General features: G+C 34.0%; 2 protein-coding genes across 2 annotated transcripts in view; one reads left to right on the forward strand and one right to left on the reverse strand.

Moving 5' to 3' along the window:
- LOC147071303 (serine/threonine-protein phosphatase 2A 56 kDa regulatory subunit gamma isoform-like) overlaps nt 1-4,619 on the reverse strand; it is a 138,776-nt gene extending 134,157 nt beyond the window's left edge. Inside the window, exons 1-2 of the mRNA XM_085947902.1 lie at nt 4,546-4,619; nt 4,191-4,241 (exon numbers count right to left, since the gene is read on the reverse strand). Of these exons, the coding sequence (XP_085804028.1) occupies nt 4,191-4,241; nt 4,546-4,563 (69 nt within the window). The 5' untranslated portion in view covers nt 4,564-4,619. The remainder of the gene's footprint in view (nt 1-4,190; nt 4,242-4,545) is intronic.
- A 570-nt stretch (nt 4,620-5,189) lies between these two features.
- Nucleotides 5,190-22,210, forward strand: PolE2 (DNA polymerase epsilon subunit 2). The gene is made up of 11 exons (XM_085947906.1): nt 5,190-5,332; nt 5,558-5,705; nt 6,646-6,824; nt 8,482-8,630; nt 10,859-10,940; nt 11,965-12,084; nt 15,787-15,928; nt 16,285-16,520; nt 18,701-18,887; nt 19,622-19,798; nt 21,521-22,210. Exons 1-11 carry the CDS (start codon nt 5,265-5,267, stop codon nt 21,608-21,610), a joined length of 1,578 nt encoding a protein of 525 aa, XP_085804032.1. The 5' UTR covers nt 5,190-5,264; the 3' UTR covers nt 21,611-22,210.
- Nucleotides 22,211-27,345: the final 5,135 nt, after the last annotated feature.

Below are 27,345 nucleotides of genomic sequence, written 5' to 3' on the forward strand. Positions count from 1 at the left end.
GGAATATTCATATTGGTTAGTGAGGTTTGTGTATAAAAGTCCACATGACTAGTTTATGTGTGTGTGCTTTCGACCGGTACACTGTACTTGAAATGAAAAGAAGATGAAAAACATCGTTTCCAACGAAGACTCATGTAGTCTTATAGAACATTGGTGATTTTAATTCTACAAGCTTCATTTCTTTTGTCGTTGTGGTTGTCCGCTATAAATGTGTGCGTGTAAAATGTGCGTAAATTCAAGGAACACTTCGAATAATGCTCCTGGCGTGTCACATCGATGGAATTATTACGTGTGTATTGGTCGCGTCTCATCGACATTGTTTTTTCGACATTTGTGTGTATTGGTGACTGAGGCGAAGTGTTGAAGCGCTTGCGTTACCATTGTTCGAAAACGCGCGGAATTTAAAATGAGTGATTTCGCATAAGTTTTCGATATCGCATTTTTCTGAATACATGGGGGTTTTATATTATATATTTTTATTTAATCTATGATGGGAGTGCACTGCACACTTTGCTCCTTTACTAGAGCCGTCCCTGACGGCAGTATGAACGCTAAGCTATAAAATGTCACAAAGAGATGAGGCTTTCGAGATGTGGTTATACAGACTATACAGACGTAACATCAAAATTCTTTAGACTGACAGGGTGACAATTAATATAGATGTCCTCGAATGAATGGGAAAGGGCCGAGAAATACCGTGTAGTATCAAAACTAGAAAACAACAGTAACTTTGTCACATTATGAGAGGGCAAAGGACAGGCCATAAAGATGGACTAGACGATGATGTCGCATTTTGTGACTTACAAACCTCCATGATTGATACAAGTGGTATTCCGTGTAGATGTGGTTGAAATAACTCAATGTGGAACAACAACTGTGGCTATCATTGACGCAACATTCTCGTGTAGCTCCTTGCTCACACGTTAGCATGAAGTCGTCCTTGATCAGCGACACAAGGCACAAATTGATATGAGAATATAAATGCAGATGGACAAATGCATCCATACAGTGGTACCAAGGCCCGATGAACTCAGTGAGATTGGTGGATGTACATATCAGCGAAGAACTAGGAACAGAGAAGAGTGGAATGAGCCATGCTGTGGATCAATCCAAGCCAATGATGATAGATGCAATGTCAATTAGATTATGAAATACGCTATAAACCAAGTAGGAGTTTGAAAAAATATGTTACCTATCTCAATCGTTTAAAAGAATAATATGTGAAGATTGTTAGTCGGAAGATGTTTACTTTATGGAGAAATGTCTTGAAAGACTGCAGGTTTTAGTGGTCAGATTAAGTATATTCTAGCATAAATTAATAAACATCTATGAAAATTCCACTACTTGGCCCATATTTTTATTTACTAACTTCAAGTAATTCTTTTAAATTAATTAAGTTTTACTTCAAATCTACAAAAAAATTATCTGGTACAGGTTTGACAGTTTATTACTACATAGAGAAGGATGAGGTAATATTTTATTTGCATGGAAAGTGTTACATATTATTGTATGATCATAATCATACAACACTTTGGCGGCTTTGTGTTATATGTTTTTATTGGAAACATTTTATTTTATAACAGGCGCCAATACATAGATAGATAAGAATACATTATAATAAATAACATACTTTATTATTAATGTTTCGAAGCTTGTAATAGAATAATCTCGGCACATTTATATGTATGTAATATGTCTACTATTGAATTAGATCAGTATGTTATTATATCATAAAGCTTCACATGGGTACTTATTGATATACAGAAAAGTAATAAAATGCAGATAAAAATGGTGCCTTGCTGTAACATGCGCACCACATGGTGAAATGTGAAAATTTATGGATTTCGATATGCACATCGCATGAGATTCCAAGATTACAATAAAAATCTATGAAATATGACCTGTGCTACTGTGTCACAACAAAACAATAAAATTATTACTTTAGAAAACCCTTCAAGTGAGAAATACGCAACTATTAACATTTAAAATCAATAATGTGAGTTGTGCTGGAATAGTGGAAAATACACCCGTCCAGAAAAGTATAGGTCACAGGTCCAAATCCAGCAACTTGATCAAAATTACATTTTATTTTTTTTAATGATGTTTAGATCAAGATTAATGGGTAGAGTAAATAAATGACAACCAATCGATAAAATGATAACTTCCACTCGCACTTGCCCATTATGAGTTGCATTGGAGAGAACATGGTAAATTACCTCAATATCTGACCACCACTCCGCAGCTCGTCGGGTAAAGCATGTCTAGTATTTAGAATGTTTCAGGTTCAATGCTCAGTTGGTTCAACTTAGATGTCATTTTTTTCAAAAATTATCCTATACAATATAATTTGGAAACAACGATGTATACCTACTATAAACATCTTTTTAGAAAAAAAAATGCAATGACCAGCAGGACTCGAACCTACATCCACTCGATTCAATGTGCTTTACCAATTGAGCCTTGGGCATCCTATCTAATTATGACGAAATTAACTAGCAGTTTTTACATCAACAAATCGTGTTCATTTTTGGGAATCGGCTTTTGTGGCTTAATAATTAAAGTACCAATTACATTAATCATACAAAATGACGTCAGAATTTCTCCAAATTTTAGTTATAATGTATTCACACTTGCAAATAGTTTAATAAAATATTTTTTTTATTCTTCAAATAATTCACATTATTTGAGAATGTAAACATTTAAAATTTGAACACACCTCAGATGTATACATATTTGGATTCTTTGTATTTATTTCTGTCTTGTTTTCTTTTCTTCTGCACAATTCCTTGATTTTCGGATACATGTCAAAGACAACATAATCTCTGTTTAACACAGATTTGCATTCTTCCCAGTTCAAATAAAGGGCATCATTCACAAGATGAGTGTTATCCTTTTCTTCGGCAACGTTGTACATCAAGCAATTCATACATCCAACGATTGAAAAGAAAGTTCAATCTGTGGTACCGTATTGTAGCGAATTATGTCTACATTTCTTTATTGCTGCAGTAGACATCAAATAACTATTGACAATGCGATTGCAAGGGCGAAGACACCTACTAATAAATTATTTATGGCTTACTTAAATAATACCAGCAGCAAAGACTACATAGCAAATGATTATTTAACATTTTATAGACCACTAAAATCTAATTAGAAGTAGAAAAATAATATTTACTTGTGTATGTATTTAAATTAGGCAGCGACATCTCTCAAAATCAAAGAAATCTCACGATTATTGCAGCCTACTCAACGCATACAAAATCCAAACAAACACACCGATGACATCACAAATAATATTCAAAATTGTATGTGTCAATATGGGCTGTTCTTAACAAGCTTATGGCATACCGAAAAAATAAAACTGTAGTTATATTTGTAAAGAAAGGCATGATATGATAATAACAAACTACCGACAGCGGTTTTATATTTCTGCCATTTGGTCAGACCACCATCTTATCCACTAGTTTTGGTATGCTTAATTCAAAAATTACAATCTGGACGTTTAATCTTCTAAGCTGTCAAAACTTATTCAGGATTATATTGCATCCTCAAGAAATTTTTAATTCAATTTACAAAAATCTATTTTACCATGTGTTTTAATTGAATTTTTCTTTAGTAGAGCTGTATCGTAACTGCGAGAAAAAAATATCACATTAGGCACCTATATATAAGGTTAACTAGGGTAATTTTAATTTAAACTACCCAATTAAGGGGAAGGCTATAATGTCACACTCATATAAAATATGCACATCATTTGTTGAATTATTGTCCTATTTGTACGTCTAAATTAAAATATTGTAAATCACGTGAATTAGTCTTGTACAAGGTTATAGCCTGAATTAGTTTACTTACAGGGAATATTTAAAATAAAACAATATTACTTACAACAATTTATGGATTCTTCCATATTATATTTAAAGGAGTCAAATTTTATTTTTTTTGATTTGTATGGAATGTTTCAATTTCATGTGTTCTTATTTTGAATTCATTAGCATAGTGATAAAATGTACCTATGCCAAATGAATTCTAATCAATGCTATAGTTTCAGGAATGGTTTTTTTTTTTTACTAGAGCAATTGCTTTAAGATCGGCGTATAGGATGATTAAACGACATTATTATTGTGATGTGTGCAATAATATACTGCAGGAAAATTCGAACTTCGAACAATAGTAAAAAAAACTAAACTTACCTCAACGTCATTTTCAGTTTTGGTCTTTTCAGGTTTCGTTTTCATTGCTTCCTGTAAATAAAGAGATCGAAAATAGTATTGAGAAATGCGATTTTTTCTTAGCTACGGAATAATTCTGACATGTTTATATTAGCTCGGATTAACGGCGAAAGATGTTATGCAGAGGCCTGTTATTTAGCATTCGACCGCACCAACTCAACTGACATGGCAACGATTGACTTATGTTACACCCCTGAATAAATGCCGACTGTATTTAATCAAAACACAAGTTGTAGACGGTAAAATTATTTCATATATTATCTGGATCATTGTGGCGCATAGTGAGGTAGTTGAATTTGTGGAAAACGGCCTTTACCTTTTCTTTTTTCGGCATAATCCTCAAAATTCACAGAAAAAACTAGGGTTAAACAACACACCTGACTTTTTACTAGAGATTCGTGATACTACGCTGTGATTGGTGGAACATGTCATGTGACTTTCGTATATTTTGTGACGTTTTGAAGCAGTTTCGTTTCTATTTTATCGACTGGGTTGAATGAGAAAACCTTGAACTAAAAAATTCAATAACAGCAAAGAGTAGTAAAATAATATGGTGCGCTACTATTGTTTTAGGGATACTTAAATAAATATTACTTGCGTTACTATTATTGATTTTTTATGCTAAAAATTACGAAAAAATAAATAATATTATAACTAAATTTAAATAATTTAAAGGGGACTAATTTTATTGAATTAGATAGGTAGGTACATGGAATGCATAATATCATAACATTTTGAGATCATAAAGTTAAAATAAAATTAATTAATTTTCAAAAAATATTCAACCTCGTTGACTGTGTACCACCTACGTAATAATAACATACGGAGAATCAAGGGTACGTCATAATAATTTCATAATGCCAACTCTAGGCATAATGCATTACGTGCGAAAACGGTATAATATTAATCCCTGGTATAACATTAAAATTGGCGGTAAACTTCAGAAAAGTCTTCAGTCTTCATTTAATTTTGACAGACGTCAAGTTGTCTTCATGGTTATTTTTTATATTCCTTATTTTCATCGTTAATAGCATAATGGATTCACAAAGATTTATAAAAGAAATCACAATGGCCTTCAAATTAAATGGCTTTTCGATACGCAGGTAGGTCTCATATTTATTGACTGGAAAACTTTCTACAAACTATGGGGTACACTGTATGGGTATGGGGCACATTCTATCCGAATCTTTGATTATTTATTGAAATATATCAATTTTCTGAATACGGCGGAAAAGGGATTTTGTTTTGTTGGTTTATTTGCATTATTGTTATTTAATAATACCAGTTATCAAAATCAAGGGAGGGCTCAAAATGAAATGTTCTTTTAGGGATTCATCAATTTACTTATCAGAACAGCTCCATCAGTATAGTTCGGATGATAGAACAAAATGGATTGACAGATTAATAGCACACATTCAGAATCTATCCCTCACTCAACCGATTGTTGAAAAACATCACGTGGAATTAGCCATTAAGGTGAATATACCATTTTTATTTTAATATTTGTAATTATATAAAATCAACTTGCTAAAGATATTTGGGATTGAAATTGTGTGGAGATGATGACGTGATGATGAAGTGAAGACTTGAGTGTGGATTGCGATTGCTTTTTTATTTACGGATTGACAAGTACAGTCGACATAGGTACAGATAAAAACGAGAGAGATATTTAGATATTCAATCGTGATAAGCTATTTATTGACACCTGACTGAATACATGAATGACACTAAATATCCCATGAATTTCGCTCAGCCAACTTTATTGAGTATTGGCTGACTGTGTGAGAAATCCATATTAAACAAAATAAATATTAACTGAGGTAAAGTTTTTATTTGTAAGTAGTAACTAGATGCGTGAAATTTGTATGTTATGGAAATGCATGTAATAAACAACATTATTTTCGCTGCCAGCGTTTCTCATTGAGTAAGCCTGTGAAAATATATGTTAAATTAATGGAAAATTATTTTTAAGATCGACTCCTGAGTCGAGGATGTATGCTGACAATGCTTAGTTCCCACAGGATCTTTGAAAATATATTGGCGGAGAATACGCCCTTGATTATGAAAAGCCACGCGCATTAATGTCTTCATATTGGAAAAGTCTGTTATCAAATTGATAGAAGACATCCCAGCAGCCTGGAGAGGAGTCCGATCACTGTTAGCTTTGACAAAAAAAGGTCACAAGGGTGTGTACCTTCTAGATGGAGTAACATCATCAAGAGAGTAACTGAGTATCAATGGTTGAAGCATCCAGATCAACCATAGAATCAGTTAAGATAGAAGGAAATTTTTTGGAAATCTTTTATTTTCGGCAATTCACATTTTCTGTAATAAACAAGGAAAAAATCAGAAAAAAGGTCTCTGAAATTTCAGTTTTCAAGGCAATGATATAATTTGTCATTGTTGGACGTTTCAGGAATGTAGCAACACCGGATTAGATGAATCTGAAACAATTTTCAACGTCATCAGCACGTTTGAGATTCCAAAATTTAATTTCAGCGTCGAGAGGAAGAAATTTTTGAGGGATGAAGTAAATTCATTTAAAATTGATCTATATTCATCTCCTACGTGGAAAGCGCAGCATTTAATTAATAGGTGAGTATAAAGATGTGTTCGATTCGATTGACTGTTTTGAAAGAAAATATTCTTCTATAGAGATGGAGCTTTTGTATCTTAAAGTGTAACCGATAACAAGGTTACTAAGGCTAGTGATTAAATTAGCTTCAAGTTATTTCGCATTGCTAGTTCATTTATAGCAAAAGTTAGACATGTGTTCTGATACTTACTTAGCAGAGCCACACTGAGAAGAAAAAGGACCGCATATTGTCGAGATCGTATACTCTGTCTGGAGCATTATGATGGATGAGAATACACTATATTAAACATTTACGAAAACAATCTCTATATACATAGTGATACCGCCTAAACCATGGCATCCTCAGAGGATCCAAGGCCATGAGGCCTGAATCATCATTGGGCTGATTCATGCAAACATGAATAGATCGACTGCGAGGCAAATTTCTAGCCCGTAAGCAAATAGTAATTATTAATATCATTTTTTTAATATTATTACCTACATTTCATCCAATTTTGACCAATATTGGAAGCAAAGTTCCCAGCCATACAATGTACCTAGCACCTAGAATATCTGATTTGAGATTACTTTGAAAAAATATGTATTTGTAGGTACCTAGTTCAAATATTTCAAAATATGTAGCTAACAAGCAAAGAAATGCAGAAGGTAGTAATAATTCCAAGAAATTCACAGCCCCTTTTCAAAGCATGTACCTAGAAAAGGTCTGAAATATGAGACCTGAGGTACCTACTTACAAGCCAGGTACATATGCCAGAGGCTGTTTTTGTCATTTTTCAGAGATAGAATAATTGTGAATTGTTTGTTGGGTATTATTACTACCTACTCTGCCCTACCAGCCCCTATTAGGGTCATTCGGTTTTCGGACTCTCGAGGAGCGTGACGTCGGCTGTGGCGCCGCGCTCGCCGGCGTCACCGCCATTTTAAATTTATTTATTTTTTTTAAAATATTTTGTACGCTGTACTTTACTGTATTTATATTCCGAACAATAAACGCCCTGTTTTCGCCTGTACTTCCGCGTTGTCAATCAACATAAGCATGTCCCCGAAAGAAGAAGCAGACGATACCACCGTGACTTGACTTACATTCAACATCAGGGGGGGTCCAGCGATCATCCATCACCCCCCCCCCCCTTTCGGAGGTGACAATAGGCATAGCTTAAAATATGAAAGTGAAGCTGAAATAAGTCTATTAAGACTAACGATTAAATTTGTAGCTAGTCAATACACATTACAGATTCATTTGTTATAAATTTCACCCTGTTATCGCTTGCATCTGTCAAAAGCTGTAAACATTTCAACACATCACAGAATCAATTAAATGTATAGAATTTGAATTTGTTGTGAATAGGTGACAATATTTTATTAACTATGACATACATAATTATGAACACAAAACATGTTTGACACATTACAATAAAAATCTTGCTAGAAGCAACAGTGAGAGGACAGACTGCGTTATTTATTACAGAGATGGGCAGCCAAATTCACTTATCCATCATTGTTTAGAATATTTAGATGAACCATCACAAAAAAATGCGTATTTTATACGTAACTATATATTAGTGAAATCTTATAACAAGTCACCTTACTTCAACCAGACAAAAAACATTGAGGAATCGTCATCTATTGTTTTGATACAAAATGTTTTGATTTTAGATACACTCTTATTTATGAACGGACGATCAGGAATAAACTTTTCGCTCCCGAGACCCTACCTGGATTTAAACAAGAGAAAGTCTTCAACCTTCGGATGGTGGAATGCCTCTTAAGTTCCTCCAGTCGACTGAATGAAGTTATCGTATTAGGTAACTCTGTCTTATTATTAACTACGTGGAAAGTCCATTCAAGGATCTCGATAGCTCGATAGAAGTTGAAATTGAAAAAAATAACCCAAAAAACTTACTTTCAATCAAATTTATTTTTTTCGAAACACAACACAATGACATTTGAAAATGATTTCGTGCATATGGTTTGCGAAGTGTTCCATTGCAGAAAAAGTTTGGGAAACCCTGGCCTATTCAATAGCCACATAGCTTGTAACCGTATATAATATTATACCCAAGTGTAACTCACTTGGCGTGAAGAATAAAAGTGTCTCCATGTGCTAAATGCAGTGTTTGAATATATCAAACCCACCCTCCAAGAAATCTCGCTCGGTATGCTGTAATAAGTTGACCTAAACGTCTGCCAACATTATAATATATGCGGCATTATATTATTAAGTTGATGTGTTTTGTGAATCTCTATTAAATCAAATACATAAAATCGACAAGTTGCACTCACGCTGTATTTGAAGTGCCTAGTTTCAAAAGCCCCTAAAACGATTTTAGGTAGTTCTGAAAAAAATGAGAAAAACGATTTTAGGTACCTAGTTTTGAGAAAAATGAGTAAAAACTCATATCTATTGAATCTGTGAACTTAATGTATTTATTTTTTAATTCGTTACATTCTAAAGAGTATTTTGGCTTTCTATTTTAGGGGTATTTGAAAAGCACACCCAAACATTTTAGCGGGTTTTGAAATTTACCCTAATTTTTGATCATACGTATCTACGGTTTTTGGCGTTTTTTAAAGTTCAATCTTTGGCCATCATATAGGTAGGTAACAAAAATATCCATCTAAATACATATCTAACTCAAAAATTTTCAAAAACCGTTTAAGGGGGATTTGAAACTAGGCGTTTCTTTATTTATTTTCCATATAATGAACATAACAAATTATAAATTTAAAGCGTTAATGACATGACATAAAAATACAGAGCAATGTGAGTTAATCATGGCCCCCACATCCTGAAGCGGGCCCCCAGGCCAGGAGTTTTGGCGGGCCCCCATACCTATCGTTAAGGATAAGGGCAGTGTGAAGCTCTACCTACACTTAAGTGTTCCTAAATTGTATCCTTAATAGAACCCCAGGGTTCCCCAGGGTAAATTGAAGGTTGTTCAGTGCATTTTTAGCGATTTTTTGTACTTCCGTATAAACCCAATTGAATTATTGAGTTGTCGGCGCACTCGGCATTCAATTATGATGCATCGCGACCATATTTTGTGGTAGTCAGGTAACATGAGACCCTTCAATATATTTGATAAATAGCTTTTTAAGGAAACACACTATAAATAATAAAAATAAACTTCTGCATGTGAAATATCATGTAATTATATAATATCACATTGAATTGCATCACATAGCCTCATGTATGCAAATGTTAGTATCTTCAAGTAAAATAGCGCCGGAGGCGACTTTTTTTACTAACAGAGAAAATTTCTGGTGTGTGTCTATCTTACATAACTAGTCATTCTGCCACACCAGGCCCCCCTCTATTCCCGGGCCCCTAGGCTAGAGCCCTGTCAGCCCCCCCCCCCCTTGTGGGGGCCATGGAGTTAATAATACAATAAGTAATAAAATAAGAAATAAAATAACAAAAATAAAAGTAGATGGAAGCACACAGAGTGAACTATTGATAGACCCTATCTTAAAAACCTATAAAACAACATCCACCTAAATTCACCCTCACATAAGTGGAATATATTAATATCCAAGCGATTTCATTAAACATGGTTATTGCCCTCCCAATTGGCATTACTGGTTAGGTTAGTTCTGCACCTTGGGAGAACAAACAACGGATGCCCTCGATTCCTAAGATAATTATCAGAGACACACAAGCCAACACCACCAAGAATGGCTGAGTTTCCATTCACGCCGCATATAAGTCGGAAAAAATATGTACCTAAATAAAGAGAAGGTCAGTCGGATAGAGCCACGGATAATATCAATACAGCCGAAAGTAAAGGAGTCTCAAAAATTTCTTCTGGACCCTCTCCACCATAAAGCCGTGCTTCAACTGATGCAGGGCCCAAACGATAGACCCACTCAAGTATGCTTCTAACTAAGGAGTTATAAAGAATTTTTAGTACCGTAACATCAAAAATGTTCCGGGAAGTACGCAAGACAAACACCAACATTTTTAGCGCCTATTGTATGTGCGACCTATTCTATAGTACATATATCCATAATTTAAATTATATTCTCTCAACAGGTCTACTTACCCAATTAACGGAGGGAACATATTATCTGGAAGATCTAACGGGTTCGGTAGCGTTAGATCTTTCATCAACAAGGTAAATTTTAATATTGACTTTTTGTTATTATCTCACTTCCAAACAGTGATTTTTTTACATAGGTAACATTTTGATAATCTGATTACGGTTTGTTGGCCGTGGTGTATTGGTAAATAAAATAGTACTGGGTCACTGTTTTTTTAATCCTTATGATGTTATGGGTCTAGGTTTCAAATCCCGTGTCCGGCAAATTCACAGATTGTTTTAATGTGTGTTTCGTGGCCTAATAGGATAAGCAAGTGGAAAAATCTTTTAATGAAGCACTTCTTTAGGTGGCCAAGATCAAAATTTGATTGTAGAACCATTAAAAAAATCATGCTGTTTTTGTTATTAATTTATTTCAAAAATACCGATTTGTATAGAAAATGCTTTTATTATACAATAGGGCAGTGCTATTGTGACAGTGGTTTTTTTTGTATTAAACCAATATGAACTGAAATGATTGTAATTAATGTTGTTTGGAATACATAATACAGTATAACCTCGTTTTTACGTGCCCGGAATTCACGTTTTCCCGGCAATTGCATGTATTTTTTTCAGTCCCGATGTATTTCAGTACATTTAATACCCGCATTTACGTTTTTCTTTCCCGCGATTTACGTCGGAAATATTCAAAATATGCGAGTTACGCGCGCTTGACAATGATTGGGTCGTGACATTCGAACGATTTTTAATAAAAATTTTAATTGAATGTTGTTTTTTAATAAAACGTTATTTTTTTGGAAACATAAAATTTAAATGTTCTTTTTTTCAATACCCCCCTTTTACATTTTCCCTCCAATTAGGTTTTTTTTTTCAGTCCCTTAAAAAACGTAAAATAGGGGTTATACTGTAATAAAATTACAACATCACATTCCCCATCTTCTGCTAAGAGTTGATTATAATCTTTGTTTTATAAATCAATATTATGGAGTTTAATTAAATTACAATTTAATGCCGTGTCTCATAATTTCGCCACTATTCTGTTTTTAATACATAGGTACTGCACTGCACCTTAATATTGAACTAATTAATTAAATTACAGGTTTCATTCTGGATTGTTTACTGAAAACTGTTTTATATTAGCGGAGGGCTACTATGAAGACAAGGTTTTATATGTGATGGGATTAGTGATGCCCCCTGCCGAACTAAGAGCGACCAGTCAGTGAGTATTCTATATTTGATTGCATTACAGATGGGTCAATCAATTAGTGGCGATTTCTATATTGCTAATATGGCTAATGACCCATAGTCCAAGGGAGAATAGATGGCAGACAAATTTCAGGTAGACTAAAGGCAGAAACATGTTATTATAACAACACACGAGTTCACAGTAAGTTCGTATCACGTCGCACCACCAACTTTACACATTTCGAGTTATATGATATCATGTTAACATGGCCCCTTGGGGCTGACAGGGCTCTAGCCTGGGGGCCCAGGCTCAGGAAGGGCCCGGTGTGACGAGTCGACCAGATAAGTGAGATGAACACAGATCACAAATTTGCTCTAATAGTAAAAAAAAGTCGTCTGCACTATTTTCTTTCAATGATATTAATAATTTAAAATATTTAGTTGTACGATGCAATTTTTAACTGTGTGCCGATATTTGAGAACTCCATAATTCAAATATTCAAATGGATGTACATATTAAAAATACGAAAAATCGCTAAAAAATACACCTCAATTTTACCGCGTACACCATTTGGAAAACATTACTGCAGCGCGTCATACTGACTTTACCATTAGCGATAGGTAGGGGGGCCCGCTTCAGGATGTGGGGGCCATGATCATGTATCTTGGTTTTTAGTGGAAGGGAGCTAAAATTTTTAATTTATGAGGTCAACCAACAGGATCAATCATAGAAGAATACAAGTATGTGATATAAAATAAATGAATAAGTGACTGGCCCAATAACAGGCGGACACGGAAATCATAATGAAATCAAAAAGTCAATACTATAGGTGAGTTGGAAATACTGTCACCAGTTTGTGGACTCATGTATCGGTTGAAACTACACATACTCAGTACGTGTGGCCCAATAAACTGGTTCCAAAAAACTTGTGATGATATCATCGCGAGTCACTGGCTAGTTGGTAGACTTTCAATACTACTGACATTAAATGCGCGCGAGCGAGCTAGCACTTGAATACAATTATATTTTAATTTATTAGTCTATGCATGCGAATGACATCATCTTATGTATGAACAAATAGGTCATAAATTTTCTGTAGCAGCATATTATTCCCTCGGAAATGTAGTGAGCTGACTGAGGTGACGCAGTTTACAATAAAAAAATCATTGTTATTCATTTTATGTTAACAAGAATATTATAACATAACATAAAAACAACTCATAAATTTAAAATGTGTTTAAAATTTTATAATAAATGGGACATTTCGAAAACTCCAGTTCAGTGTATTTTTATCGATTCTATCGAAGCCGATATTACAAATACTATGGAGTTAAGTTTTAGTTCCAGTTTAGTATGAGACTTATGTCGCATACGCACGCCAACCGCTCTATATAGTATTCCAAATACTAGTATTTTGGAACAAGTTTTTTTTTATACTGGTAGTAAGTATACTTAGTCTTCAAAATCGACCAGCTTTCCTACCGCCAGTCAATACAGTTATAAAAAAAAAACAGATCGTATAAGAGAAATTCAATATTAAATATACAAAAAAATATATGTGAAGAGAGGAAAGGCAATATAAGAAAAAAATACAATTAACAATACCGTTATCCAGTTATAATAACGGTATGTTATGGAACAACTTTATCTAAAAGTGGCAAGAGAACAAAACAGTTCCACTTGATCACTATGATTATTCGTAGTTCTGTAGAATATAATATGTTTGAGTGCGTAAAAGATGTCAGGATGAATGTTGACATAACTAACATAATATGAGTTTACGTGACCTGATGTGTAATGTGTTTCTGCCTTTAGAATCAAGGTCGATTTAGCAAGTACTAGACCCGATTGGTGCAAATGGGGTTTAAATTAAACATGTAAAGACGTGTTATCATGCAAGTTGCAAGATTGCATGCATGGATAGTCTGAATTTTCACGCGATAGTTAGAACTTGTGCGATATCTGTGCCTGCACAATAGAACGATATTGGCGAACCTGCCAGAAAAAATATGAACCACACCGCACAGAGCTTTTGACGTTTACCAATTTGAACAACTTATCATATAGCACCATACAATGACAACAATGCGTCTCGCATATGTTTGAAGAAAGAGATTGGCGAGACAGTTGGCACTTTTGCATGTCAACAGTTCTTATCGTGATAGCTTAATGTATGCTCTATTAGTGCCAGTAAATCCATGCACATGTACAGACCCTATTACAGTTGTATTTTATTGTTATACCCCGTCTACACATGCTTCTTTTACTGCTGGCAGTTTGTATTATCGCGGCCATAATAATAAAATGTACGTGTAAACATGTTTTATCCTACAGTTGCAAGATTGCATGCATAAATCAAAAAAGTTCAGGAGTTTCTGAATTTTCATGTGACAGTTGGGATTTTTTCGATCTGCACCTGCACAGTAGAACATAGTGGCGAACCTGCCAGTAAGAAGATGAACTACACTGCGGAGAGATTTATTTTGAGATTAACCGATTTATACGACCTGTCAAATAGTACCATAAAATGACAACGTCACGTCTTGCTTACTCTTGAAGAGTGAGATTGGAGAGACAGTCAGCACTTTTACGTGTAAACAGTTATTATCACGATAGTGTAAAATACACACTATTGCTGCCAGTAGATCCATGCACGTCGCTGTTATGGTTGCGTTAATATGTACTACCAGCAGTAAATGCTTGCACTTGTAAACGGGCTATATAGTTCATATTGAATGTGTTTTCCATTATGGTTGAAGTATTGAATGTGTTCTTGAATAGCGGAGTCGAATTTTCACAAGAATCCTTTGATTCTGATGCACTGGGGCCCGCGTTCTAAATGTTTTACAATGAAATATTAGTTTAAATTTAAATAACTTCTCTCTAAAAGTCATCTAAGCTGCAAAACTCCCTAGAATTCGAGGCCAGGTTTGTCTAATCACCTCTGGCCTCTTTAGAATATCATGGTTAAAAAAAATATATCGACACCTCCTACGTAACTGCGTTTTTGGCTATTTTGACTCGATTGCCTCTTTTTAAAGATTCAATCAACTAAAAAATTACGATTTCAGTATTAAAAATTAACTTAGTAGTGTCATTAAAATTTATCAAAATCATTCTACTGAAAAGTACCATTTTGCAGTTCCGGACATATCATATGCTTCTTAAAATGACGCCCGATTTTCAGCGACTCGGCCAGTGTTAAAACATACTGTTTTAATATCAGCGGACTTAACTCGATATAAGCTCACTTAATATTTGTCTCGAAAACGACCTGGCAATAATTATGAGTAAGCCCGATCTAGCTTGCATCTTACTCTAACTAATAGTCAGCGCATGACGACTTGCTCTGTCCGCTCAGACATGAATTTTTGGTAGCTTGCAAGCTTTGGGTTGCAGCACCCTTAGGGTCATTATTCCAAGAACGCAAATTTATTTTTACAGCCAGGGCAATACGGGTGAAATTCGGGAATCCATGTTAACGGTCTTAACGCATTATACCTACAAGGAAATATTATAAGACGATATTCGTAATATCTTCTTTTGTGGTACATTTTTAAAATGACACTTGTATGGGAACTCCTCATCTAGTAGTATATCAATGGTAGGAGGTAACCACTAGTAAGTCTCAAGAGCTATACATATATAGCACCCACCAGAATGGAGATAACAATGATGAAGAAGAAGAAGAAATGAAGTATGAATATCTAATGCTTGTTTATATTTCTTTCTTAGAATATATTTTGGAAATGTGAATACTTTCGGTGGAAAATCAAAGACACTGTTGAAGAATTCTGAAAACCTTCTTAAGATCGAACAAAGCAACGAAGATGCCATGATTATCTTCCTGTCCGATGTTTGGTTCGATAATATAAAGGTAATTGGTAAATACATTAGAACTTCAATTACATATTTGTATTACCTAATAAAAGTAATGTTTTAATAATATTACTTATGAATAAATTATTTTTTCTTCCCTGAGTACATTATAATTACAATAGATTTAAGATTGTAGCATTCTTTATTGAACATAAAGCCCTTCAGTTGCGTTTAAGTTGTTCGAAACTGTTCAGAATTAGCAGTAATGATACTGTTTTAGTTACCCATTTAAAAAATTTATACTATTTTTTCATGAAATTTGAATTTAAGGTTTGTACTATTCCATTTGAGTCGTATTTTTTCACTTTGTTAACAACACATTTACTGATTGATAATCACTATATTTTCTTTTAGGTTATGTCGAAATTGAAATTCCTATTTTCGGGCTACAACGAGATACCTCCTGTAGCGATAGTCTTCATGGGAGAATTCCTGTCGTGCCCGTACGGCTCGGACCAGAGTAACCAGCTGAAAGCGTCTCTCAAGGCACTGGGTGAGCTGATTTCTGGATTCCCCCAACTTCTCGACTTCTGCAAATTTGTTTTCGTGCCAGGCTGCGGTGATCCTGCGGCTCCGAATATATTACCCAGGTAATTAATTATTATACATGGAATATGATTTTTTGTCATTACCAATTTACAATTTATTCCACTGAAATAGTTTAATTGTAATATGTTTAGAAGAATTTTACAATAATCATATTGCATTATATTGCATCTGAACTCCTCTACATATATTTTAGCAGTATTCTTTGTCTCTGTCACTTTGCAGTATTGTCCAAGACTTATGTTTACGTCATTTATTTTCAACCAGCAAGTGACTTGGCGGTGTATAAGTGTTTTATTGAGAGTATGCTATCTAATATCAACTTGATTGGAGATAGAAAGATTATTGTAATGGGAGATTTTAATCTAAACTCAGTGGTAAAAGAGTCAGCGATGACCTTGAATTTCTGTGTTCTGTTTTTGGATTTACTCAGCACAATAATGTCTCTAACTCTAGCAATGGACTTTTGGATAGGGTATTTAGCAATATCGATTTATCGCTTTCACGATGCATGTCTCCTCATGTACGCGAAGATGTGTATCATCCAATTTTAGTTTTTCTGCTCATTTTTATTATAAGATGAGTTAGTTTCAAAGGATAGGTGAAAATAAAACGAACCTACATACATACATTTAAGAAAACATTAATATTTATAGTAATTATTGTTTAGATACATATAAATATGCACATAATGATTTCTGCGTTAACTACTTATTAAAGTGCATACAGGTCCAGTGTTATTTGAATTGTAGCCCTTTTCTTTTCTTCATAAATAGTATAACATGTAATAGCATCATTCACTGCTTTTGAAACTTTCGCAAATCGTTCTGGATCTTGGGCCTCAATCCATTCTCGATTATATTTAAATATTCAGCCATCTTCTCGGTTTAAAATTGCTTTGGTTATTCATAGTGTTCATTTTTCTAGATGGTATATATATGACCGCTGTCTTTTTTCCCTATATAGCCCAGTTTCGTCCACATTAAAAATTTGTTGTGGCAGGTAATCCTCATTTTTGTATGATTTCTGCTAGACTCTTCATAAAATTCGTAGCTTCTTCTGTATCTGCACTGGAAGCCTTGCCTGTTACTTAGTTTATTACGGCATTAAGGGTGTGCAAGGCACATGCTAGTGCTATGTCTCTCTCTCTATTTCACTCTCACAGGAACGTAATATTTTATCTAAACATAAGCGCAGAGAAACAAAGTTCTGCCAAATAAAAAAAAATTAAATCGCATAAGTACAAATTCATGTAAGTCAAGAACTTACTGTATGTGTGTGAAAATCACTGCAGGCTGTTCTATCATTTAAGATGAAAAATGATCCTGTACTATAATTTTTATATCTGTGTAATATGAATACGTGTATTAATTAAGGCGCTAAGTACCAAAAAAAATAAAACTGACATTTTTATAGAAAAATGTTCTACATACCAACGCCAATAACTTCAACTATAGTCTAAGTGCCTCAAGCAAGTCAAAAAAATACAGCAAAATAATTAAACCTGTCGACGTTGTAAGTCCGTTGGCGTGTTTTATTTATAATGGTGTAAGTAGCACTGTAGTGGTCAATGGCATTCAATATAAAATAGCTGACGATGGTGTGTTGACACTTTCGAGTTCTTAATACCTAAAATTATAGAAGCTGCCGTGATTGATTCACACTGTAAAACTACATTTTTCAAAAGGTCTGCTTCATGAAATTTTACTGCACTGACTCGGTATTTTGTAACTACAGGCAATACTACTTTTTGGAGTCTTATTTAATACACGTATTCATATTATAATATAATCAACATAGAAAAAGATGAAAACACTGCTGCTACGTATATTTCTCTTCCTTGTTTTTTTTCTCTACCAGCAATAAGGGAATACTTTGACGTAACTTATTTAATCATTCAAAAATGTTACATTAAATACTTCAAAATTATAATATTTATTTACTTGTTTTGTTGTACTTACCTATTTTTGCAATGAAAATATTACAAATCATTTTCAAAATTTTAATTTGAGAGGTCCTAAACAATGGATCCTCAGTCAAAAAAGAAGAAGAAGCGCTATAGCAGCAGGTCACAGTCCATCAGTAGAATTATTAAAAAACTAATCTCCAGTTGTACTGAAAACTGCTATAATTCTAATACATACCAACATATATCTATAGCTTGCGCATAAATCATCTTCTCCCACACATATCTCTGTAATATTATGTTTTATTTATATCATAGAACACCCCTGCCCCAATATGTCACTGAAGACATCCGAGCCAAACTTGGGGACAGCGTAATATTTGCCAGCAACCCATGCCGTATCCAATACTGCACTCAAGAAATTGTCGTCCTGCGTCATAACCTTGTCACCAAGATGTGCAGAAACGCTGTTCACTTCCCCGAAACTGGAGATATACCAGATCATGTAAGTTCTATCACGTGTCTATGCCGGTGATTTTCAACCAAGTTCCGTGGAACCAGCAAGCTGTGTCAGGGGTTCCGCAAAAAAAGTGTGACTTAAACCTTTTTTAGTATGCGTACTAAGCTTGGCAGACGAAAGATTATCGATGGTACCATAAAGAATTCTGTATATCCATAATCCATAGCAAATATACCTGAAGAACAGAACTTTGTGAAGTTGTCGCCAATCAATTAAAGAAACTTTAATCCGAAAATTCATATCGCTGTTACGACGGATTGAGAACCCAATATAATTGTTTCATATATGTTTAAAGAACTTGACAATGCAAGGACGTGGGAAGATATGTTTGGACTTATAAGTATACGGTTTTGAAATTCTAATAGATATTATCGTTAGAGATGTTGAATCTGGTTGGTTGTCAACTCCATGGAATATACTTTATCCTGTGCAATTGTTTGTAGGGTGACCTTAGAAACACGTGAGAACACTTTTGATGTGCGTTTATTTGGGTTGATTATATATAGATGTTAATTTGTATTTGCATGGGTGACTGTGTAATATGCGTCATTTATTTTGCCTACCCTCAATTCTTTCAGACCTTAAATCCATATGTACCTATTTCAATAACACTCTCTGATATACATGTAATATTTACAGTTAGGGACCGTTTCATTGTGAAAATTTTAGTAAATTGGTTACAAAAGGTGCCTACTTAAATGATTTATTTTTATTTCCAGTTAACAAAAACCCTGCTCAGTCAATGCACTCTGACTCCTCTTCCGCTGGGAGTCCAGCCACTCTATTGGCAACACGCCGATGCTCTAAGTCTCTACCCGATGCCTGATGTTGTTGTCATAGCCGATCACTTTCAGCCGTACACAAGGTCACACCAGAACTGCCAATTCATTAATCCCGTGAGTAAGAATTGCAACAATATGGCTAATATTGCTTTCATTCGATAGCAAGTGGAACTAAACCAATATTTTTTTTCCCATTATTTACTGTTATATTATTTTATTATCAGTTCAAATTGAGTTATCAATTAAAGGGTCTAGAACTGTGGTTCCCACGTGAAATTTAACTGTGGCCGCACAATTGACATTGACAGTTTCATGGAAACGTTTGGTGGCCGCACCAAATTTCATTTTTGTTGTGATTGAAAAAATTAAAGCTTAATTTGATTTTTAAAAAAAATGAATCAATTTATTTATAGACAAGTCCATTTAATAAAAGACATTTGAACATTTTAGTACCTACATATTATTTATTTATTTAAAAATAGTACAAATGAAAATTCCTCGATATCTACTCCTTTTTTCCAATGCGAGCCGCATGGCTGCTTCTAAATTTACATCTGTCAACTAGTTTCGAAAGTTATGTGTATTCAACCAATTTTATAAATACATTTTTGAAATACTATTCATCAGCAAAATCTTCTGGTGGTCGCACATGAGAACCACTGGTCTAGAAGCTCGGTATTAGGACAACTGGACGATTGTGTGATGAAATACACTGATATTACAATCAGTGGCGGCCGGTGATTATTTGGATTGTAATTTTTGAGGGTGCGCTACAAACTTACCTTATTGAAAAATGAAATCAATTCGGCGTTATTTTTGATTTGACAAAACGTTATTGACATTTGGGAAATTATCTGTATATTTTTAATAAAACATGATGCGAGTTACTTAAATCTTTATTGGATTAGTTTTAAAAAACGATTGTATCTCTTATAGTAGATAAATACCTCTTACTTTTAACGGAAGCCATCTTATTCTTTATAAGTACATTAGGCATCTTTAGCAATTTGTACACTGTATGAATAATGATTATTATGAAAATGCACTTTGTGAAATAGTATTAAGATTTATTAGCTTATCACTATGAATTCATGAATTCTAATGAATTATAAATAACCGACATCATTTCGCATTTAGGCAACACACAGGATAATAAAATATTAATTTTCCAGAAATGCGGTAGGTAGCAAAATTATTTTTATCTTCACTGATTTAAATTGGAGTACACATAAATCAAAATATCTTATCGACATTGTATTTCTTACCGATTTTAAATTTAGAAAATAATGAATTCTAATAATAAGAATAAAAAATAACACATAATGAACATAACTCTCGCGGGACACATCAAAAAGTCACGCGGGACACACTTTGTGAACCCCTGGCTTAGACTATGTTATGGACTTATTAGGTTCAGCAAATGGCTAACTTCTATTTCTTGTAAAATCTACAATCTGTTAATATATAAATCCTCCACCCAGTGGAAGGCCATATGATCTTAGGATTGGACATGGTAATAAAATTTGACGCGGACGAAACTTCTTGATTATTTTTAAATTAGGAAAAGTTTTTTTGGAATGGGTACTACATATTGTTTTATTTTATTGAATCAAAATACAATAGGTATGTATGATGGAAAAAGAAATTAATGTAAAAAACATTCATTCAAGTAGCACAAAAATATCATTTGTATTGTGAACAAATTGGTTTTTTTAAATAGACACCTCATATCAACTGAATTCTTGATATATGGCTGTCAAATAATATTAATATTATAGTGTGTGTGATTACATTAAAAAAGATGATTAACAATAGTCTTTACTAATTTTTTTCAAGGGTTCCTTCCCAAGAACAGAATACTCCTTCAAAGTGTACATGCCTGGTACAAGAACTGTTGAAGATTCGCAGATACCGAAAGAAGACTGATAACCAGACATTAAACGGTATCTTTTAAATACATACCCTCTGATCATTCAGTGTTTCCTGCTGTGCAATGTACATATATTTTTTAACCTAGCAGGTTTATTATCATCAACAACTCCTTTCCAAGAACAGAATATTCTTTCAAACTGTGCATGCCTGTTACAAGAATTGTTGAAGATTTACATGTAATTAAAGAAGACTGAATACTAGACATTAAACGGTTTAAAATACTACTTGATCATTCATTTGCCTCCGCTGTGCAGTGTAATTTTTTTAAGCTGTCAGGTTTATTATGTTGATAATGTTTACTAATAAAATTAAGATATTGACTTGCTCACTGACCATAATAATAATGTATATCGTCACTGTTCTGGCAGAAGACACTAATTCGAAAAAATGACATATTGAGTTAGAGCGCGATGCTCAATTCGTACTTACCATAAAATAACAGTAAAATTTGTAAATAGCCGAAATCCATCTGTTAACTATAGATTATAGAGATAAGGAATCCTTAACCATAGACTACTTTTGTTATGAACTCGCCCCTTTCTGTATTACCATTTACCACTGACAGCTGCTGTCAAAATAAATTTACATGTCTATAAACAGCCCATTCACTCAAATTCATTTAACAATTGATCTCAATATGGGTGTTGAACAACTATTAAATATCCGTGACATTTAATACGACATTTTTCCTTTACTTTCGTTGATTCTGTACATGTATTAATTTAGGAAAACCGATTATCGAATTGAAATGTCAGTGTCAATGAATTATGAATTAACTTTTCTTATTCGGATTTAGATATTTATGTAATATTATACCAATAGATAGGTAGTTGAAATATATAAGTACTTAGTTACCTACACACCAACATAGTAATATTAGTTTTAATCACTCTATATAATTATTCATATCATGGCATATTTGTAATGATTGTAAATGACAAAATCTGACATTTCAACGGCAAGTGTTACCGTATCGGGAAAAACATGGGTCAAAAAATTACTTATATTATTCACTAATTGCGGAGACATTTAATGATTTTAATTAAATATTAATTGTGTATTTATAGTTATAGAATTTATTTTGTATATTTTTCATATTTTTGTCATCGTTTAACAATTACAAAATAATTTACCTAAATTATGAAAAAGAGAATTTTTATATATGGTAATATTTTCAATAGAAAAACAGAACGAAGCTATTGCAGATCTGGTGGACCATAGACAATTCGATCATAACTATGAAAGGCTTTCTGGATAGTGTTTTGTTGTAATTTTGTTGTAATTATGACAGACGATTGAGCATCGCGCTCTTAGTTATACCAAAATGTTCCTTATTTCAAACTTTACCGTCTGGAAACCTTCTTAATAAATAAACAGTCTTTATTTTAAAGTCATCCTTTTTACGATTACTTAATAAACTCACATGATAGCCCATTTCAAACATTTTAACAACTTCAAAGTCAAATTACTCAAAACTAGTATTCTCCAGTTAGTGTGTTCTGCCAGAACAGAGACGATATGGTAAATTGGACATGCAATAGTGGTGAAGATTGCTCGTTGAAGGGTGGTAAACGATTCATAACCAGATAGAATAGGTACACAATTCGACTGTGATATGAGTTGCGAGGGAAGGTAGGTTCTTAAGATCCGACATAAATAGAGAAGTTGAGTTTAATTGAATTTTACTACTTATTTATAATTTTACACTTTTTTAACTGACTAACACTATCTGCAATTATTTGTAGTCTTAGTTCAATGAAAACAAATATGTATGACTACTGAATCCAATCCCGAGCCAAAATCTTGATCCCGGGATTTCGGGATTACGATTTAACGATCCCGGCATTGGCATTTTTTTCAATAATTAATATAAAATTTCCATATATACAAATAACGTTGATAATATCTGTCAAAAATAAATATAGTATATACTATTTAAGACATTTATTGTTAATATTGTGTACGTTCAATCTTGGAAATACATAGATTTAATGGAGTAAATAATATTGTAATATGTATAAATAATAATGTGAAAGTAAAACAGTTTTATTTATTTATGCAAAGATAACAAATACAAGTTCAATTAAAAAAAATGACAAATGCATTAAAAAACATGGTGGAATCACTTTGATCAAAGTGCAAAGCATTGTTTTTTCCAATCTTGAAAAAATGCCTATGATTTATTGATTGAACTGGCGTTTACATAGTAGAATTACATTACATAATATGTTTTAAAAAGTTTTTGAGTTATTCATGTTGATAGTTGTATCGAACTGTGAACCCATCTTTAGAAGGATTCTAAAATAAAAATATATATAATTTAAAGTGGCGTAAGCCTGTAATCAAGTTGTCTAATGCCGGGTCCAGACTACGTGTAATGTAACGCGAATTGTATGGACGGTACACGATCTCGACGCGAATCATGTTGTTTGAATTATCGAGCACTGTAAGCGCCTTTGTATTCGTGTTATCAAAACTCAGCTGTTAAAGTATATTTTATGCAAGTAGCGAATCGCGGCTATTTGACATTGGCTGTTGTATTAAAGAAAATATTTTAGTTTTGTATACTTATCATTCTTAATTTAAGTATATAATGGATAACTACCTGGTAAGCTAGATTGATTGTAATGAGTATAGCGCTATATTATTACAACTCGCTCAGGCAGGCGTACAGACCTACAAACTTATTTAGAGAATGAAATGGGGGAGCCACTGTCAAAGACTACCCAATCACCACTCGTAATTAACAAAATCTGACATTCAAATGACATTTTTCAATGTGGCGCTCTATGGTAGTTCGTAGTTCCATCTTTGGCCATTCTCCAGATAAGTTTGTAGATCTGTACAGGGCTCGCCGTAAGCGAAAACACTGGATCAAAAAGAGTTCCAAAATAACACATGAAAATGATTCTAATGGATTTAAGTTTTGTACTATTCCATTTGAGTTTCCACTTTCCTCCCCTTCCCCTCCACTAAAATGGAATAGAACAAAACTTCATTCCATTAGAATTCAAATACCATCAAGCAGGGACGGCTTTTGTATAGGAGCAAAGGGTGCACTGATCTCCCAAATTATTATGTAATAATATGTACGTATTCAAATACCTACATATTTTAATAATTAATTATTGTAAAATATCTTTAATTTGTCGCCCGTCCGCTACGCGCAGCCACGTACGTATTTCTGGTGTATTTTTGACCGGCCGCTGAGCTGGATGTGTGTATACATGTACGTCTTCATAGTATTTGTTGAATGTTCGAAAGAGGACCTGTACTGCCCCGCCCGTAGATGATTTTTTTGCATGCAGCCGATATTTAACCTCACTGAACGTACAATTTTTACTTTGCTTTGTGCAATGTCCTCCCTCCGAGTGCTTCAAGTATAACCGACAGATGTCGCGATTGACTGGCGCGTTTATAATATTATTGTACGTACGTATGAAGTAGGTAAAAGGTTCCCGCGCAGTATTTAAATATACTAGGTATATTATTATTTCATACGTTATCATGTTATGAGGTAAATGCTCCGTTGTATGATGCGCCATATTAATATTGAATCAATCAAAATATCGATTAGAGTAATATTGTGATCATTAAGTACAGCCATCTCACCATACAAATACGATTTTATAATTATTTTACATTTCAAAATTAAACACTAAATAATTTTAATATAAATCTACAGCAAAGTAAGTCAGTAACATAATACATATAATATACCTACTTATACTTACTACTATTTTTGACGTTGAATGTCTTTCAAATCAGTCCCATTTGGAGTGCAATTCTGGAGTTGAGGTGTACAAAAGTGGCAGCAAATTTTTAACACAAGTGATATCCCGTTAGAAAATTAATGATCCATGCCTAGTATTTATAAAAATGATACAGCGCGTATATGAGAGTAATGTGGGGATGACAAATGAGGATTTTGCGGCTTTTTCTCAATGACACATGTCTAAAATACTTACATCAGTTACGATTTATGGAAGTTACGAGTGACAAACGTGGTAACTATGCAACAGCACATATGAAATGTAATTAGGTACAATAAAAATCGAAAAAATTGTGTGCCTATTGCATCATACTTATCATACCAGAGGCTTGAACTTTGTAACTTTGGCAACAAATAAATGCTGTCCATGAATGTAAGCGTCGTTTAGCATACGCCTACCTCCACCACGAAGCACTCCCTAATTTTGTTATCACCAGCCGCCACTGCCATCAAGTACCTTCGGTCGATAGTATTAATATTACAAGAAAAAAATGAAGTCTACTTATAAAACGTTAAAGGTAGAGTATCCTTCACATAACTTTACAATGTACACAGTGACAACATTTGTGTGTAATACGCACTGCATATTAGTGTATTAGTAAATGCCAGGCGCCTGATTTCGTCAAATAATTCAAAAAAATCTATTCCAAATTGCAAGGTTACGTGGAGGGTAGTATAAATCAATATACAACTGCATTAACACTTCACGTTCCAAGAGTTCTGGGAAGGTCCAGGAATTAAACTCAAGATTTCCTCTTTAATGTTCATGTATATTTTCACATAACCACTCTTTACAAGGGAATCTATTACAAATAATTATAACTAAATCTCACTACGCCGTATCTTTTATCGGTACGTGACGCGTGGGCTTACTATTCGATGTCTCAAAGGGCACTGCCATCCAGCCGGCCAAATTCCCAGAATCACGGCCACTCAGCCCCTTTGTTACTGAACCTATCCCTTTACCTGCACCCTTGACACTGGTCAAAAGCGTCATCAAAGTAGCCGGCTCTCGGCCGAATTCTTTTTATTATTCTCAAATTTATTTCGCCGATAGATCCGGTGATGTGGACCGTAGTTTTTTATAACATTTGTAATGCTAGCTAACAGGGGCGGTGTTTGCGAATCTACATGTCCAGTTGACTAATAGGCTGATGGTCGAAGGTTAGGTCGTCTAATGGTCCAGAGGAGTCGTCTGCTGAAGGCGGACAGTTCCAATTGGTGTTAGTACCCACATACAAAAACGCCCACTGGTGAATTTCTTGAATATTCCACAATCAAAATAATAAAAACATTCTACGTAGATACTTGATTTATCATTGCCGATAACATCTGCGATGTCTTCAAATATCCTATCTTTTAAATTATTTTTAGATTATATAATATCCCACACTATGTCTCTGGTGTGTATTAATTCAATAAAGTGTGTTCTCGGCGCTAGTCCATACCGTTCGATTTAATCTGCCGTTTTGATTTTATATGCCATCTAGACAGTATTGTTGATAGTATTGGAAAGAGAGCTGATGTTGATCGCTTGATTGATGTATTCAGAATGGCACATTTAGCTACGGCGACATGGGTCGCAAAGCAGGCGGGAACTTCGAATATTTTCGTACGTTCTCGGTAATCTTCGATACGGCTGTAATAGAATCATGGCCAAAAAGTAAGATTTTTTCCAAATCGCTCATGATTGTTCACGACTGCGGACGATTCAAAGTGACGTTTAACCAGACAATCTTTTCGCAATCGTGGCAGATAGTCGGGCCAGACGGAATCTGCCAATGTAATTTGAGCATTAAGAAGGTAGGCTTTAAATAATGGCCTGGTATGCCATTGGTATATATTTGGGGAGTAGTGGCAATAACTTTTTGGAGGATGCATAAATTAGAAATAGGAGAAACTAAAGGATCAACATACACGGGATTTTAAAGGAGGAAAACTGAAAAAAACCGATTTT

Source organism: Rhyacophila brunnea, unplaced genomic scaffold, assembly GCF_057557595.1.
Source record: "Rhyacophila brunnea isolate RB1 unplaced genomic scaffold, BYU_Rbru_1.0 scaffold_20, whole genome shotgun sequence".
NCBI classification, from domain to species: domain Eukaryota; kingdom Metazoa; phylum Arthropoda; class Insecta; order Trichoptera; family Rhyacophilidae; genus Rhyacophila; species Rhyacophila brunnea.